Source organism: Aulonocara sp. 'chitande type north' Nkhata Bay, linkage group LG17, assembly GCF_057382095.1.
Source record: "Aulonocara sp. 'chitande type north' Nkhata Bay isolate Kocher_YH1m ecotype deep benthic linkage group LG17, A_spYH_male_GT1.1, whole genome shotgun sequence".
In the NCBI taxonomy this organism is placed as follows: domain Eukaryota; kingdom Metazoa; phylum Chordata; class Actinopteri; order Cichliformes; family Cichlidae; genus Aulonocara; species Aulonocara sp. 'chitande type north' Nkhata Bay.
The window spans coordinates 15513815-15530689 of record NC_141360.1 but is presented as its reverse complement, the minus strand read 5'-3'; the positions used below and the strand labels follow the sequence as shown (position 1 = coordinate 15530689).

At 38.3% G+C, this 16875-nt stretch overlaps 1 protein-coding gene across 1 annotated transcript; it reads left to right on the top strand.

Annotated features, from left to right (window-relative positions):
* The first annotated feature begins 302 nt into the window (after positions 1-302).
* Positions 303-15642, top strand: LOC147309807 (alanine aminotransferase 1-like). Its single transcript, XM_086269434.1, has 11 exons — positions 303-656; positions 4863-4952; positions 5278-5386; positions 5494-5624; positions 7118-7361; positions 7740-7819; positions 7909-8045; positions 13895-14069; positions 14147-14302; positions 14586-14695; positions 14790-15642. The coding sequence occupies exons 1-11, from the start codon at positions 303-305 to the stop codon at positions 14893-14895; spliced, it is 1692 nt and encodes a 563-aa protein (XP_086125560.1). The 3' UTR covers positions 14896-15642.
* The last annotated feature ends 1233 nt before the right edge of the window (positions 15643-16875 follow it).

Sequence of the window (16875 nt, the reverse complement as noted above, 5' to 3'; positions counted from 1 at the left end):
ATTTAGAACGGCAGAGGCGTCACGGTGTAATTATTTTACATGTAGTTGTTTTTATTCTGTGTAATAATATTCAACATTGCTATCAATACATTTTTCAAAAAATGCCTCTCTGTGCAAAATGGGTTTAAAAACATAAACAGCTGTGGGATACTATTTGTCTGTTTAGACAGGGGGACCAAATCGTGGTAGGATGGCAGAATCAGCCTGATATTATTTGTATCCCACTGTAACTTTACTGTATAAAGAGCTAACATCTGAAAGGGAAGATATGCTTCACCATATTTTCTAGTCTTTGGCTTAGAATGAAGTTGGTTTGGAAACATTCAGCGATGCTTCATCTCCTGCTTTGCGTTTGTGTGGCGCCCTGTGCTAGCAGTGTCCAAGCGTTGCCCCCGCCCCCCGCAATGGCTTTGGGCGGGCCCCACATTTTGGGAAAGTCTGTGCTAGAAAGTAATTTGGAAGAAGCAGTGTCTGTCTGGCAAAGCTCCTCGGACTGCAATAGTTTTAAATGGACAGCTCCAACATTTGAGTTCAACTGTTTCATGGAGATGATGACTTCTCTTCAACATGTGAACCCCACAGTGAGAGGGCTTAGAGACTCTCCGCAAACTATGCTTCAGAATCTGGCTGAACGAATCAGAAAAGAGATTTCACTGGTAAGTCCTGGCAATCAGCTCAAACTTATATATCCAAAATATCTTTCTTTTAAGTAAAAGTGTCCGTGGAATAAAGTAAATGCAATCTCTGTAGCAAACATCGGGAAAGACTAGCCTCTCTTCAAGTGGTAACGCAATGTGTGGTTTTTTTTTTTTATTTTTTTATTTTTAGAACATGTAGCCAAATGTGTAAATGAGAATGCATACATTTCCCTACTGGAGATGTAAATATAGGTAAGTTGACACTTGCCAAACTCCTTGATTTACACATAAAAGGTATTTACAGATCTGTCATAGCAAACAATCACAAAAATCACTTGTGACAAGACAGCTCTACTTGCTTACAGGATTTACAGTTATCTACACACTCTTAGATCTACTGAGGAGTGCTAAATTAAAGGAGTTAAAGTAACATACAGCATCTCAGTAAGGTGACAACATGCAACTACACTATGCGGCTGTGCCTTAGATGTTGAAGCAGGCCGTCTACTAATCAGAAGGTCTTACAAATTGAGAGTTACAGATTCCTGTTTAATTGTTTATTTTTTAATGGTTGTCACAGGGTTGTGAACAAATGTCTACATCTTCTCCACATACACAGCAGTAGTGTTACACCACCTTTAAAGGTGAAGTCAGTAATTTATTTTACACTATTAAATAGCCAAAAACCATAGTGTACTCCGAAATATATAGGAGGTTGGTGTGTAATTACGTCTTCCAACAAACATATAATTAATCTATTAAAAATACACATCAGTGGGTTTGCAGTTTGTGGAAGCAGCAATGTTGTCCCACTCTATTTGAATGCAGTGGTCGGGAAGGACTTCTTTGATCAGACTAATCACGTTTTATGTGGGCCAAATGTAAAATACCAAATGTAGAAGAGAAGAGAGTCCCCGTAGGCATTTGCATACTGTGAGGATACATTTTAATTCATGTCTGCTCCTCCATATTCAAGATATGAAGCATCACATCTATGTTCTGTTGTAGGAGAAAGATTCCAACAGACAAAAACTGGCTAAATAATAACAACAGCTGGTTAAAAACTAACACTATGTTAATGTTCCATCACACTTTCTCAATGATAAACAGTTTGGTTACATTCTTACGGTGGCCCCTAGAGACAAAGCACGTACAAACTCCAAAACACTTGCAAACTCCAAAACACTTGCAAACTCCAAAACACTTGCAAACTCCAAAACACATGCAAACTCCAAAACATGTACAAACTCCAAAACACTTGCGAACTCCAAAACACATGCAAACTCCAAAACATGTACAAACTCCAAAACACTTGCGAACTCCAAAACACATGCAAACTCCAAAACATGTACAAACTCCAAAACACTTGCGAACTCCAAAACACTTGCAAAATCCAAAACACGTACAAACTCCAAAACACTTGCAAAATCCAAAACACGTACAAACTCCAAAACACTTGCAAACTCCAAAACACGTACAAACTCCAAAACACTTGCAAACTCCAAAACACTTGCAAACTCCAAAACACTTGCAAACTCCAAAACACATGAAAAATCCAAAACACTTGCAAAATCCAAAACACTTGCAAACTTGTTACAGATTCAAATATTGGGGATGGACACAAGAGGAAAAACCACAATAACAACACTGGTCCGGCCGGGTTGAGTCAAACAATGATTTTAATGATCACACGCGTGGGAGATGGACACCGTACGCAGACAGCATCAGATCTCAAAATGGTGGAGCATTGATCAAACTCTTATAGCCTCTAGTGGCCCCCACCTTATCATAAAAGCCTAAACATTCACATGCTTTCTCTCACACAGTGCCTAAGCTACGACCTTGGCTCCCTGTTTATCTGCTCCTGCTGAGATGGGGCAGAAAACTCCAGTATGTTCTGTTCTCTTCTAATCAGACAAATAAGGCGATGACTTTCTGCGAACAGTATTTCTTATAACTCAGCAGTATAATGCATCATAAAACAATATCATTCATTCACAATAAATCAGCAATCTAATGTAATGCAAATCAGTTTAACAAATGCAATAGTTATCACCTTCTTCTAATTCAGGAGAATAATGCAAACTAAAACTACATAATAATTCACAATCTTTAATTAGGGGTATAACATGGCATAAAATAATATTATAATCTCACAAACTCCAAAACACGTACAAACTCCAAAACACGTACAAACTCCAAAACACTTGCAAAATCCAAAACACTTGCAAACTCCAAAACACGTACAAACTCCAAAACACGTACAAACTCCAAAACACTTGCAAACTCCAAAACACTTGCAAACTCCAAAACACTTGCAAAATGCAAAACACATGCAAACTCCAAAACACATGCAAATTCCAAAACACAACGGAAGTGCTCCAGGACGCTAGGGGCAGTGTTGAGCTCGATTTGCAAATTAAACAGCAAGTTTGTCTGTATGCGACGGTCTAGTCTCCGTTGCGCTTCCCAGGTTGCCTAGCAACCATGATACTAACCGCTGGAAATGTGTCATACAACTTTGCTTGACAGAAATGAAGGAGAACATATTTTGTTCATTTGTTTGTTTGTTTCTACATGAGCTTTGTGTGATTTGATAAGTATCTGAGGCTGAGACCACAGGACAGTAAAACATGATTTTTGGGCTTCATTTCTGTACTGAACAGTTATTTCAAGATTAGTTAGTAAATAACAATTAGCTAATGTTGTTCATGAGACTAAAGTCATATCACTTTGGTAATGTAAATATAATATGCCCAATATTATTATAGTTATTATATTAATCATTATTAGCTATTACAGCAGTGAACATGAACTCTGTGTCAAATACTGAGCCTCAGTACAGATTCAAGTTGCAGTTATTTATATGTCTTATCACCTTAAATCTTCACTCAAAGACAAGTATCTTTGACAGTGCATATATAGGTGTATCATATATAAGAGACAAATGTTGTTCCTTCAGTTATTCCTTCAGTGAGTGCAATGCCTCACAGATGATGTGCAGCAGTGGGTCCCTCAGTCTGTCATCACTCTGGACACTTGCAGTTGTCACACATGGAAATCAAATGTGTGATAAGCTGCAGGATTCAAACACAAGTGTAACTTATAAATACATGTTCATACTTTTATTACACAACACAGAGAGAAAGAAACAGAGAGAGAGTGCAGCACAGACAGACAGGTGACAGTCTCAGGTGTATACACTGCTACAAAACAGCACAAAAGAAGGAGGATTTAGTATTTGTGTTATTACGAAACAAGAAGAGTTCCCAGATGGTTCAGTGGACACGTGTGACTCCTGTGATTAAAGCATCTTTCTTTCAGCTTAACGAGTGAACCGTCAGCTCGTTCAAACACACGTTAAAGTCCGTTTGGCTCGACACCACCGAACAGAGGCAGCAATATAACATAGCTAACATTAACATCCATGCTAGGGAGGGGGACAGTAGTGGCGTGGCACTTTCAAAACACGTCTTTCAGCCTTCCGCACTGAGAAGCAACATTTCCAGCTTACTTAGTTTTTCTAAGTTAAGACAACTCAAATAAATTGAGTTGATCAGCGTTTTTGCATAAAAAGTACTGGTAACTTACTTAAATTGAGTTCTAATAACAAATTGTTAAAAATTGAGTTCAACCTACTTAATATTTTTAATTAAACACAATATCAGTCCCTGATTCTTCAAGTCTGATTAACTGAGTGTCTTTGGGCAAGATATTAAACCCATATTTGCCCCTGATATATGTAAGCATATTCACAGAGCACACACACAACAGGTTTGCAGCAATTTCAAACATAGCGGAGCTGCTTGGATAAAATCTTTGAGGAATGAAGAGCTAGCAAAGTTGAAGTCTCAGTGAAAGAGTTAAACCAAAAGCGTTAAATATGACAGAAATGGCTCACTTCAGAAAGGAACTTCAGGGGTTACTTAAGGGTTAAAGAGTTAAGAAAATTTGAAGATGAGGAACACACTTCTGTGGTCCACTGCCATTTTGATTAAAAATCTAAATATTTTAACCAGGCTGGTTTTCATTAAATCAAAGAAACTTTCAGCTGTAATAAACATTCAAACTGCTTCTTCATTTATGAGTTAATTGTTTTAACTGAGTTGTTTCTCTAAAACTGTTAGCTAACTTGGGAGCTGAGAACCTCAGAAATGTTGCGAGAAATGAGAAAATCTGTTTCGGGTCTAGAGAATTGAGTCCTAAACATGTGTTGTCCTGCAGGGGGCGCAGAAACCCTTCAAGAAGGTGATTGATGTTAGCTCAGGTGATCCCCACAGAGTTGATTTACAACATGTTTCATTTCTTCGACAGGTTAGTGTTCATTAATTGTGTTGTGTAACTTTTTGTGTTGTGTAAGCATTCCTGTCAAACTTGTGTATCTGTCATATAAGTTGTGATTTTTTAAGTGTAATCTTATTTATCCATTTTATTTTCATGTGCTTTATTTATGTCCATTACTTTCTGCAGTGGATGTAATGTATAGTGATTATTGTTAATTCCTGCATTTTATATTACTCTTGCACCATACATATCCTATATTTGTAACCATGTTGTCTTCTTAATGTGTTAAAAACACTTTCCTTGTTCAAAAAGTCTTGTCTACAAACTCCTCTCTGAATCTGGCCTACTTCCTCAGGTCTTGGCAGTGTGTATATACCCTCAGCTGCTGGAAGACAAATGTTTTCCTCTGGATGTCAAGATAAGAGCTCAGAAACTCCTGGAGGCCTGTGACGGAGCAAGTGTGGGTGAGGGTTAAAAAATTTGCATGTACAAACTGAATTTTAAACTTGAGAGTCTGGGATTTTAACTCACATGTATATTGAAATATACTTAAATAATTATAATTTGATAGGTTCATACACTGCATCCTCTGGTCTTCGTCATGTGAGGCAAAGCATCGCTGAGTTCATCACAAAAAGAGATGGAGTTCCTTCATATGCCCAAAACATCTTTATTTCTGCTGGCTCTCAAAGGGCTATAATGGTATGACTTTGAACACTATTCGTACTATTTCTAGTTACACAAATGCTACATGTATCTACTCTGGTCGAAAGAATCCACGCTTCATACTGATGTCCACAATTCTTTTATTCCTCTCACAATCATGGAGCACCGTGAAAACTAGAAACAAGTAAACTAATATCAACAGCACATATGACATTCATCTCAGCCACCTATTCCTATAAGTCGCAGGGCAGTGGATCAGTCCCAGCCTATACCAAACGACTCACGAACCGGTCCGATGCCCGGGGGGTTGGGGACCCCTGCACTACATAATTAAACATGTCTAACATCAAGGGAGGCCACACAATAAAACACATTTTAAGCAAGATGCAATGTCCAACTTTATCAGCCACTTTATCTTTTTTAAAATGCTTTGAAAGGACACAATAGCATAAAAACAGACAGCTGGAAAGTGCAGTTATCTGAGTGAACACACCTATCACTCAGACCACACACCCACAAATCTTTAGGGTTTACCATCGCTCAAAAAACTAAAATTGGATAGTTATTTCATTTAAAGAGTCTAAGTTGTAATTTGAACTAAACAATTTGATGTTTCTATAGTGAACATAGTTGAAACATATACAATCTGCATCAAATTCATCAGCATAACACTTGCTAAATTTATTCTTGTTGAGATGACATAATGCAAGCTAGCAAGACTGGTTAGTTGCCTGGACTAGCAATATCACAAAATCATTACAAACCACAGGAAAATCACTAGGGTCACAAGAGGCAGGAAATTATACACACACCACGTGTATGCTATTGCTATTTATTGTTCATAAATGACTTTTTATCAGCATTAAGTGCTTTTGCTGGACTAATGTAATTTGCGTGGCTTGGATCAACTCAATTAAATTAAGCTGGACTCAACTGCAGTAAATAAGTTGATTCATCATTAATTAATAAGCCAACTCAAGTACATTAAGTTGGAATAACAGACCTGCATAATGCTGAAATAAAGCAATTTGATGACGTGGAAATCCTTTCCATGACTTTTTTATGTATCTTCTGCTATAGCAAACTGTAGTAGTTGTTTAGCTTTCACATTTTATCTTTGCACTTAACTGAAAAATAATATGATTTGTATTAATAATAATGTCCAGTCTTTACACATTGTAAAAACCTCAACCAAAATAACCAAAATATTCTCAAACAACAGCTTAAACATTTTTACTTCTACATGTAACATATTTTTAGAATCTTTGAAACAACCAGGTGTATTGTATTAATTTAGCCTTTAAACATAGTTTATTGAGTTAGTTGTAAAGAAAAGCTTAAATGTGTGAGTGATCTCTCATTGTTGCAAAGGGAGTTGCGAGGGGAAACAGTTTTACTTTGTTTTCTGCTTCAAACATTTATTTTATTTCATTTATTCCTGATTTTTTAATAACCTGTAGCAAAAAGTGACAGAAAAGATTGCTCTCCCTAAAGGAAAAAAATATAGCTTTTTCGATTATTGTTATAAGATTGCTGTGAAACTGCTGGCCAGTGGTGAGGGGAATACTCGGACAGGCGTGCTGATACCTGGGCCCTGCCCACACATGCTGTACAATGTGCTGGAGGAGGCTGGGGTAGTCTTGGTACCGTACCAGCTGACAGAGGAGAGAGGGTGGGCTGTAGACCTGGACAACATGCATCAAGCTTTAAAGGCTGCTCGGGGGTACTGTGAGCCCAGAGCCATTTACATCAGCAACCCGGGAAATCCCACAGGTAAGTAAAACACAGTAGCTAAGTGAAATGAGAATCCGAATCAGCACACCTTATTAATCCCGAAGGAAATTATGTGGTTACAGTTGCTGGACAGCAACTGACTGAAATAAATTCAATAATACAATATATTAAAAAGTTACAAAATATTAGAAATAGCTCTAATATATACAAATAGCTCAATTATAAATATCCAGAATATTAAAGAGGTTAAATATATATGACTGACATTTTACTTTAGACTGTAATCTGTAAAACTTTGCTATTTGTTATTTTCACTGTAGAGGATGTGCCAAATGGTGTAACTATTGCACTGTACTGTACATTAGATGGAGATACAGTCTTCTTTCATCACTGTTTATATTACCTTTGTCTTTCTAGGCCATGTGCAGGACAGGAAGTCAATAGAGGAAGTGATTCAGTTCGCAGCAGCTGAGAGAGTCCTACTGTTAGCTGATGAGGTGACCATGAGCTGTCTTTTCAGATTGGCTTTTTATTATGCATTTGTCAGGTTTTCTTTATCTATCAGTTTCTTTCCTCTGCACTCCAGGTGTACCAGGACAGCGTGTATGGGAAGGACAGAGAGTTTATTTCCTATAAGAAAGTCCTGTTTGAAATGGATATAGAGCTTGCAGAAACAGTGCAGCTGATCTCCTTCCACTCTTTATCCAGTACCTGCATTAGAGAGTGAGTTCTGTCTCTTATGTTTGTCAACAACAATTTCCAACAGGATCCTAGACAAAAGTTCTGGTGGATGGCCGCATGGACAGTGGTGGCATTGGAGCTCAACTGGAAGCTGGAGGCGCAAAAATGTAGTTTTTTTTAAAGATATTTGTAATAATATCATTTTAGGCCTCAGTCAATTTTCTATACTTTATAATTGAGATATTGCCAGTCCAGCGATGCTCCACTGTGGACCGGCGGAGGTGATGGGACCAGCAGGTGCAGAAACCTCCGGCTCGGGTGGAGGCCTCCAGACTTGTGCAGAAAAAATTGCATCTGTATGGCTTGATGAGCAAAAGGCATGGCTAAGGTCTGTCCATGCAAAGAAAAGGGTGCTCAACTCCTTCTAGCCAATGTCTCCAACATCATTGTCTATTGTTTTTTGGGAAAGAGACAGCGAGAGAAAAAGGCATATGGGTGCATTTTACCTGAGATGGATGTGGCTTAATGGGGATGGAGGCTGAACCGAAGAGTGTGTCAAAGGCTTCTTGAGTGGAGGCATCCACTGAAAAGGAATTTTGGGAGATGTTAGGTTAGTGAGTGTTTGGGCTATTTGGCTGAAGTTGCAAATGAATCAATTGTAGCAAATGCTAGGAAACACCGGAGTTGGTTCCAGCCTGGTTCCAGCCAGAACAGGCCATTCTACCACTACTTGCACCACAGCAAGTCTGCTGGGTCTGCTTTGGCTCTATCTATATCTGACACACTCTGCTATACAAGCTTGTCATTAGTACACGGAGATCTGCCTGGCCTGAGAGCCTCCGCCAGTCCCACCTGAGGCTCTCCCCAATCTACAGCCTTAATTCATGTTCAAACCATTTGCCTTTTATCTATTAAAAATGCCGCTGCGCTCTGCTTGTATGTCAGTTTTGTTTATGGCCGTTCTACATGTACTAGATGCCCCAGCTCCGTGTCATTTCAAAACATGTATCTCTGTGACTTTGTGTCCTCTTTGAGAGTTTGTGTTGTATTATGTTCAAATGTGAAGAAAAAAAAAGTATCTCTCAAAGAAGAAAGCTTTAAAGAAGAAGTTCTGGAAGTTTAAAAACTATGCACCTTAACTTCTGTCAAAAAGTTCACCCAACTCGAATATGCGCAAAAATTTTTTCTTCATCCTATGGTTGAACTTTATGAGGTGCCGTAAGGGACATTATTACTGAAACGCTCTCACACACACAACTGAAACGCTCTCACACACACTACTGAAACGCTCTCACACACACTACTGAAATTTTAGCTCTCACACACACTACTGAAACGCTCTCACACACACTACTGAAACGCTCTCACACACACTACTGAAACGCTCTCACACACACTACTGAAATTTTAGCTCTCACACACACTACTGAAACGCTCTCACACACACTACTGAAACGCTCTTACACACACTACTGAAACGCTCTCACACACACTACTGAAACGCTCTCACACACACTACTGAAATTTTAGCTCTCACACACACTACTGAAACGCTCTCACACACACAACTGAAACGCTCTCACACACACTACTGAAATTTTAGCTCTCACACACACAACTGAAACGCTCTCACACACACTACTGAAACGCTCTCACACACACTACTGAAACGCTCTCACACACACAACTGAAAAACCAAGTCATTTCAGTTGAACAGGAAGGCATTTCAGTTGAACAGGAAGGCATTTCAGTTAAACAGGAAGGTGTTTCAGTTGAACAGGAAGGCATTTCAGTTGAACAGGAAGGTGTTTCAGTTGAACAGGAAGGCGTTTCAGTTGAACAGGAAGGCATTTCAGTTGAACAGGAAGGCATTTCAGTTAAACAGGAAGTTAATTCTTGACAAGGAAACTGAAGGAAAAAGTGTTAGATTTCAAACAAACCACTACACAGATGTCTACTCAGCAACCTGTTAGTTAGGGGTGGGTTTTTATAATCGATTTATTGATTAAAATCAATTCTGGCTTGGATAACGTGAAATCGATTCATTAAAATCCTGAATCGATTTTTTAATATAAATTTATTTTGCCCGAAATGCCAGAATCTCTGGTGAAACCTCACAAAATTTCAACAACCACCAAACAGCTAAGACAGTAAATCAGAGCAGGTACACGGCTTCTGCACAAAGACGTAAACACACAGCGCGGACCCGCGGATCAGAATCAGTGAGATGTCGCCTTTCTCACCCGACAGCACGGACACGGTCGGGGCTGAAAGCCGACAGCTCGCTGACTCTGATCTGTCGGCAGGTCCGCGCTTCGTTTTCACGCCGTTTTTGCGCCGATTCTAAAGCTGTTAGTTTTATCTCTCTCCAAACAATATTGACTGAACCAGCAGCAAAAGAAGATCCAAACTGCGCTTCACATAAACATCGTCATGAATTCCCTCACTGTTTTGCTTCCACCACGATAAAATCGCACGTCATGCACAGCCCTCTCTCTCTCTTTCTCTCTCTCTGTACTTCAAGAACAGTTTTCCGTTTAAAAATCTGTTTTCTGCATTATTCGCTTGCTTGTTAGGCACAAGTCTACTGTTGTTTACAGCGCAGTCGGCCGCTGTTTTTTTTTTTTTTCATTTTACATACTTCCGAAAAGAAAACCTAATTTCTGCCGTTCAATACTGAATAAATTTAAACTTTTTAAAATTATGCAAAATGCAAAACGTTAGCCGTGTCTCTAATAAAACCGCTGTAACGTCAGAGGTAACGTTCATATGTTGATTAATGGTTTTCTTTCGTTTTTGATGTACTGCAGAATATTTTTTTATAAAATCCCAGGCCAGGAAAACCACCTTCATGTTTTTATGTGTTTTATCTTCAGCTACTTTGACACAAAGGCATCTGCTGTGATGCTCACACCTTTGATAAAGTCTTGCGTGTGTCAGCTTCCTTTTTTTAAATACAAAAATATGTAAATGTACTGATCTGAATTATAATATTTCTGACTGTCAAAATTCCCCATAATCAAATCGAATTGAATTGAATTGAATCGAATCGTGGAACAAATCGATTCTGGACCTTAGTGAGACAGCTGCATTACTTAACAATATATTAGCCTCAGCATAAGTCAAAATTTAGAATAGCGGGAGACGTGCATTATCCTGGTTATTTTTTTGGCATATGTGCTTTTTGTCTTTTTTAGCAAAGAAAAATATCTTAAAATCATCAATAAAACCAGGGAGAGAAGGCTTAGCGTTCCTCCATTTAGCACAATGGATATGATATTTACTCAAAAGTATGATGATGTTAATAATGTCTGAGACATCCAATGCTAGATGATCCATATAAAAAAAATTATGATGTAATTCAAACAGTGGCACATCATTAATATTTAGGGAAATCCAATTTTTTAAGTTGCACCAAATACATTGTCTGATAGGGCATAGAAAAAAAAAGATGTTCTAGGGTTTCATTTTCATCAGTACAAAAAGAACACTGATCCACCTCAAAGCCAAATCTCTTTTTTTAGAAATTCTGCCACAGTATTAGTTTTGTTTAAAGTGTTTCTTTAACTTTAGGTAGAATAGGCTATTTCATAAATTTTTAGTATGCTTTATCCAGTGTATATGAAATAACTAAATTAGAACCATGCCATGTAACCATTCTGTTGTAACTATGAAATATTTTGTCTTTGAAGAAACTACTAACAAATTTCTTATTGCATTTTTATCAAACAGCTGACATTGCCCTAGCAATAAATTTGGGAGCACTGATGAGAAATTATTGTATATCATAAAAATTTTAATCAAATGAAGCAGAGGCAGTGGGACCAGTTCACAAAATTTGTTATATTCTCTTTGAGAACAGTTTAGACAATATTTTTCTGAAAAGTCTGTGTAACTTAGAATGACACCGTTATCATCCAACAAATCTGTTATGAATATAATATTTTTGTTCAAACCAGTCACTCTTGAAAATTGATTTTTGATTAAGTGTTATTACCCTATTATTCCATAAGGTTGAATTATGAGGAGAAGTTGTGGGTAAATCTCATTTTCCCAAAAATGCAACGTCTGTTTTATAAAGTTTGATATCTTTATGGGGATTTTATTTGCCGCAAAATCACATTTCGAATAAATTCTAATCCTGTATACTATTTTATTAAACAAGAATCATGGGATGTGGAGCTAAGTAGAGTCTGGCTGTGACAGACAAGATTTTAACCATTTAATTCTAAGGGTGCCAACCATAAATTCCAATTCTGGAGTTTTGATACCACCTTTATTGTATCCCTTCACAAGCTGAGATCTTTCTATGTAATGGGTTTTATTCCTCCACAAAAATTCGAACACATTTCTATTTATGGTTTTCATGGTATTTATCGTTTTTTTATTTTTATATTGTTTACGTGGCGCAAAAAAGGTTGGGGACTGCTGTACTAGCAGGTTGCTGAGTAGACATCCTTGTAGTGTTTTGAAATATACCACTTTTTCCATCAGTTTCCTTGTCAGGAAACAACTTCCTGTTCAGCGGAAATGCCTCTGGTTTCAGTGGTGTGTGTGAGAGCGTTTCAGTAGTGTGTGTGAGAGCGTTTCAGTTGTGTGTGTGAGAGCTAAAATTTCAGTAGTGTGTGTGAGAGCGTTTCAGTAGTGTGTGTGAGAGCGTTTCAGTAGTGTGTGTGAGAGCGTTTCAGTTGTATGTGTGAGAGCGTTTCAGTTGTGTGTGTGAGAGCGTTTCAGTTGTGTGTGTGAGAGCTAAAATTTCAGTTGTGTGTGTGAGAGCGTTTCAGTAGTGTGTGTGAGAGCGTTTCAGTTGTGTGTGTGAGAGCGTTTCAGTAGTGTGTGTGAGAGCTAAAATTTCAGTAGTGTGTGTGAGAGCGTTTCAGTTGTATGTGTGAGAGCTAAAATTTCAGTAGTGTGTGTGAGAGCGTTTCAGTAGTGTGTGTGAGAGCGTTTCAGTTGTGTGTGTGAGAGCTAAAATTTCAGTAGTGTGTGTGAGAGCGTTTCAGTTGTGTGTGTGAGAGCTAAAATTTCAGTAGTGTGTGTGAGAGCGTTTCAGTAGTGTGTGTGAGAGCGTTTCAGTTGTGTGTGTGAGAGCGTTTCAGTAGTGTGTGTGAGAGCGTTTCAGTTGTATGTGTGAGAGCGTTTCAGTTGTGTGTGTGAGAGCGTTTCAGTTGTGTGTGTGAGAGCTAAAATTTCAGTAGTGTGTGTGAGAGCGTTTCAGTAGTGTGTGTGAGAGCGTTTCAGTTGTGTGTGTGAGAGCTAAAATTTCAGTTGTGTGTGTGAGAGCGTTTCAGTAGTGTGTGTGAGAGCGTTTCAGTAGTGTGTGTGAGAGCGTTTCAGTTGTGTGTGTGAGAGCTAAAATTTCAGTTGTGTGTGTGAGAGCGTTTCAGTAGTGTGTGTGAGAGCGTTTCAGTAATAATGTCCCTTACGGCACCTCATAGAACTTAGTGCAACTGTGGGCTTCTTTTTTATTGGTTGCACAAATTTACATAACAACGCGCAGCAGTCAAAGTTAAACTGGTTTGAACTTTGACCACGGGATGTGTCAGTACCTTTTGCTGATATGCTTGCGCTGCACTTTGCTTGACGCAGCAGTAAACCATTATTCTGCACCACAAGCAATAGAAATGAATGTGTTTCTGTGCGCAGCACTGTATGCGCCGTATCCTTTGTGAAAAGGGCTTTAGGCTTCTATAGCATAGCTTGTTTATGCAACCACATACTGATCATTAGAATTAATGTAGGCTAAATACACTTTGAAATATACTTTCAAGCTTCACTTTTCATGCCTTCTTATACCATACATGCATTTAAATGAATAGTTTAAACATTTCTCAAATTTTAAATGCATTATATTGATAAATTAATTAAGATAATCTGTGTCTGCATCTTAGGTGTGGTCTGAGGGCTGGATACATGGAGGTAGTTAATATGGATCCAGAGGTGATTTATTATTTTGATAACACATTGTGTTGTGATATCAGTACTCCAGTCACAGGACAGCTTGGTTTGGATCTTATGGTCAATCCGCCACAATCTGGAGACCCATCGTATCACACATACATGCAGGTGAGGAAACAGCAAAAGCCAACAGTTGTCCTCTGTTACACTCTTACTTTTAATTACTGGTTGTTCTGTTCACAAAGGAGACCTTCTTCATCCTGGCTACTCTGTCCCATAATGCTCAATGGGTTCAGGAGCTCCTAAATAAACTGCCAGGGGTAAGGTGTCAGCCAGTGCTTGGAGGAATCTATGTTTTTCCTCGCCTGCACTTACCATGTGGGATTAAGGAGCAGGCCAAGGTGGGAAATGTTCCAACAATCCTCCATCTTTCTTTCTCCATCAGTCTATTATCAATGTTAATGGAATACCAAGTCTAACCACTAAGTTTAGCCATTACAAATTAATGCCAAACCATTATCCTTACTTGAACCTGATTCCATCTTTATTCCTTACATGGCTTAACCTTGAAAACAGACTATTGAGGGATTGTGAAAAAAATGTGAATATTAAAAAAAAAAAAACATCATTCTGATGGTACAAAAGTTGAAAGCCATACTGTCCTATATGCACTTCTGTTTTCAGTTATTGGGGCTGAAAGCTGATGTTCTGTACTGTCAGAAATTACTGGAAGAGGAGGGTGTATTAGCTGGTGCAGGTGAACATGGGGAAATGACTGACAGCTTCCATTTGAGGTAAAGTATATGAAATCATAAAACCTTTTGAGGTTTGTACTGCATGTTGTATTGCTTCAAAAAGTTGACTCTTGTTTGTGGTGCTCTCCCGCAGATTATGCATCCTTGTTCCTCATTACACCCTGGTAGAGGTCCTAGCTCGCCTCACCTCCTTTCACTGCCGTCTCATGGGTGGCACTGTGACCCCAACAGAAGTGTAAAGAAAGAGAAGCAAGAAGTCAGCTTATAGTGCCCTGTGGAGAAGGGTGGCCTAAACTAAGTGTAAACTTGAGATTGGTCAGATTTATGTGAAGTATCTCAAGAGGATAATTCAAATAACTGTCTGTATAACTAAAATAATATTTTTTTTTAGAAAGATTTCAGTGTCATTCTGCAATAGTAACATCTGCTTTGCAACAGTTCCAACAGTAAAGAATTTAGCCAAAAACAACATAGGCTATATTGAAGTTTTGACATGATGCTCATGATTCTCAGTAGTGAGCGTCTTCTTCTTCTTCTTCTTTCAGCTGCTCCCTTTTTGTGTGCCACAGTAAATCATTGATGTCCATCTCATTCTTTCCTGGTCTCATTCACACGCAAAACCTTCCTTTTCTCCATCATATCAGCTTTACAAATCAGAGCACTTTATTTAGAAGTTAGAGTGTTAGCCAGCACTCTGTCAGCTTACAACACTAGAGTCAGTCATTATTAACCTGGGCCACGAACAAAGTGGTACAGAAATTTCATTCTTTATGATCTTCATGATACAACCCACACCATTTATCTGGGCTTGTATAAAAAATTTGAATAAAGCATAGGTGGATGATATCCAACAACAAATAAAACAGATTTTTTGGTTTTCCAGTTAATGTGAACAAAGCTAAGAGTGACGCTTTTAGATGAATTATAACTGTCTAGGTCTTATCGTTGATTCATATGTGTTGTGGAAATCTTAAATAAATTGAGGTGCATGGAAACATGTTGTCTCTATGTGCTTTATTTATCTTGAAAAGGAATGTAATCGTTGAATGTTTAAACACACACATGAACACGTGGTATATCTGAAAGATTACATGGACAGAATGGAGCTTAATTAACCTTGTGTTGTGGATGGATCTCAGATGTTGTCTTGACTGAAGTCTGGTCCATTTTCAGCGTCTGTTTTACTATATGATTGCATTTGTCTCTGCCTATCAGGGATTCCCACATTAACTTTTACTGAAAAAAGTTTATTTTCTCATCCTTCTAACACTCATCCTCCATCTTTGCTCTTCTAATGTGTTTACCTTATCTTAACCATAGCTCGGTAGGTAGGCAACAATTAGCATACGATTAATGTCATGTTTTGTGTGCAAGCAGGATATTGGATTCAAATGCAGGACTCGCAGGACACAGAGGAATGAACTAAAGGAAGCAGCTTTTATTTCGCTGTAAATAACTTACTACAAATACAAAAAGAAAACTTGAAACTAAAAAACTCAAACTAAAACACTACAAAATAAATGAGGAACTGACAACTAGGAATTAAGTGGGAATGCGGAGGGAAGAAACACAGTATAGTGAAGGTACAACATAACAGCTAACAGGAAGGAACACGGGACTTAAATACACAAGCAGGACAACGAGAGGATGGAAACAGGTGGTAAGATAGCTGGGATGAATCAGACCTAATGAGACAAGGGGAAGCAAAACCAGACACACTGAGCACTAGGGATGGGAATCGTTTAGGTTTTATTCAATACCAGTAACAAACCGGTACTTTTGAAATGGTGCCGGTGCTTAAACGGTGCTCGAACTGGTGCTCGAACCGGTGCTTAAAGAATGGAGAACACACACTTTGTCCAAAAACCTCTTATGTTTAGCTGGGTTTTTTTGTAAAAAGATAACAATGTTAGCCTTTTCTGCAGCTATAGGGCATATATGGTATCACTCTTGGCTGGAAAAAGTGCTTAATCAATGGAAAAAAAACACCAATTTTGTCTAAAAACCTCTCATGTTTAGCTGTTTCCCACTTTTCTTTGGTCATTTTAGGCTTTTTGGCCAGGGTGAAGGGAGTATCTGCCATCAAACAAGAAGAAAGCTGCAAAGTTAACATAATTCATAGAGCGACAATAGATATAATTACAGGAAATACTCCCAGATTAAAATATACTCAGTTTTTTAAAAAGGCATGACAATATCTGCTTGTACTAACTCTTTAA

Coding starts and splice junctions, on each gene's coding strand:
- LOC147309807 (XM_086269434.1), top strand. CDS start 303: ATGAAGTTGGTTTGGAAACATTCAGCGATGCTTCATCTCCTGCTTTGC. Junction 4,953..5,277: donor ATGTTTCATTTCTTCGACAG/GTTAGTGTTCAT, acceptor CTACTTCCTCAG/GTCTTGGCAGTGTGTATATA. Junction 7,820..7,908: donor TCCTACTGTTAGCTGATGAG/GTGACCATGAGC, acceptor TCTGCACTCCAG/GTGTACCAGGACAGCGTGTA.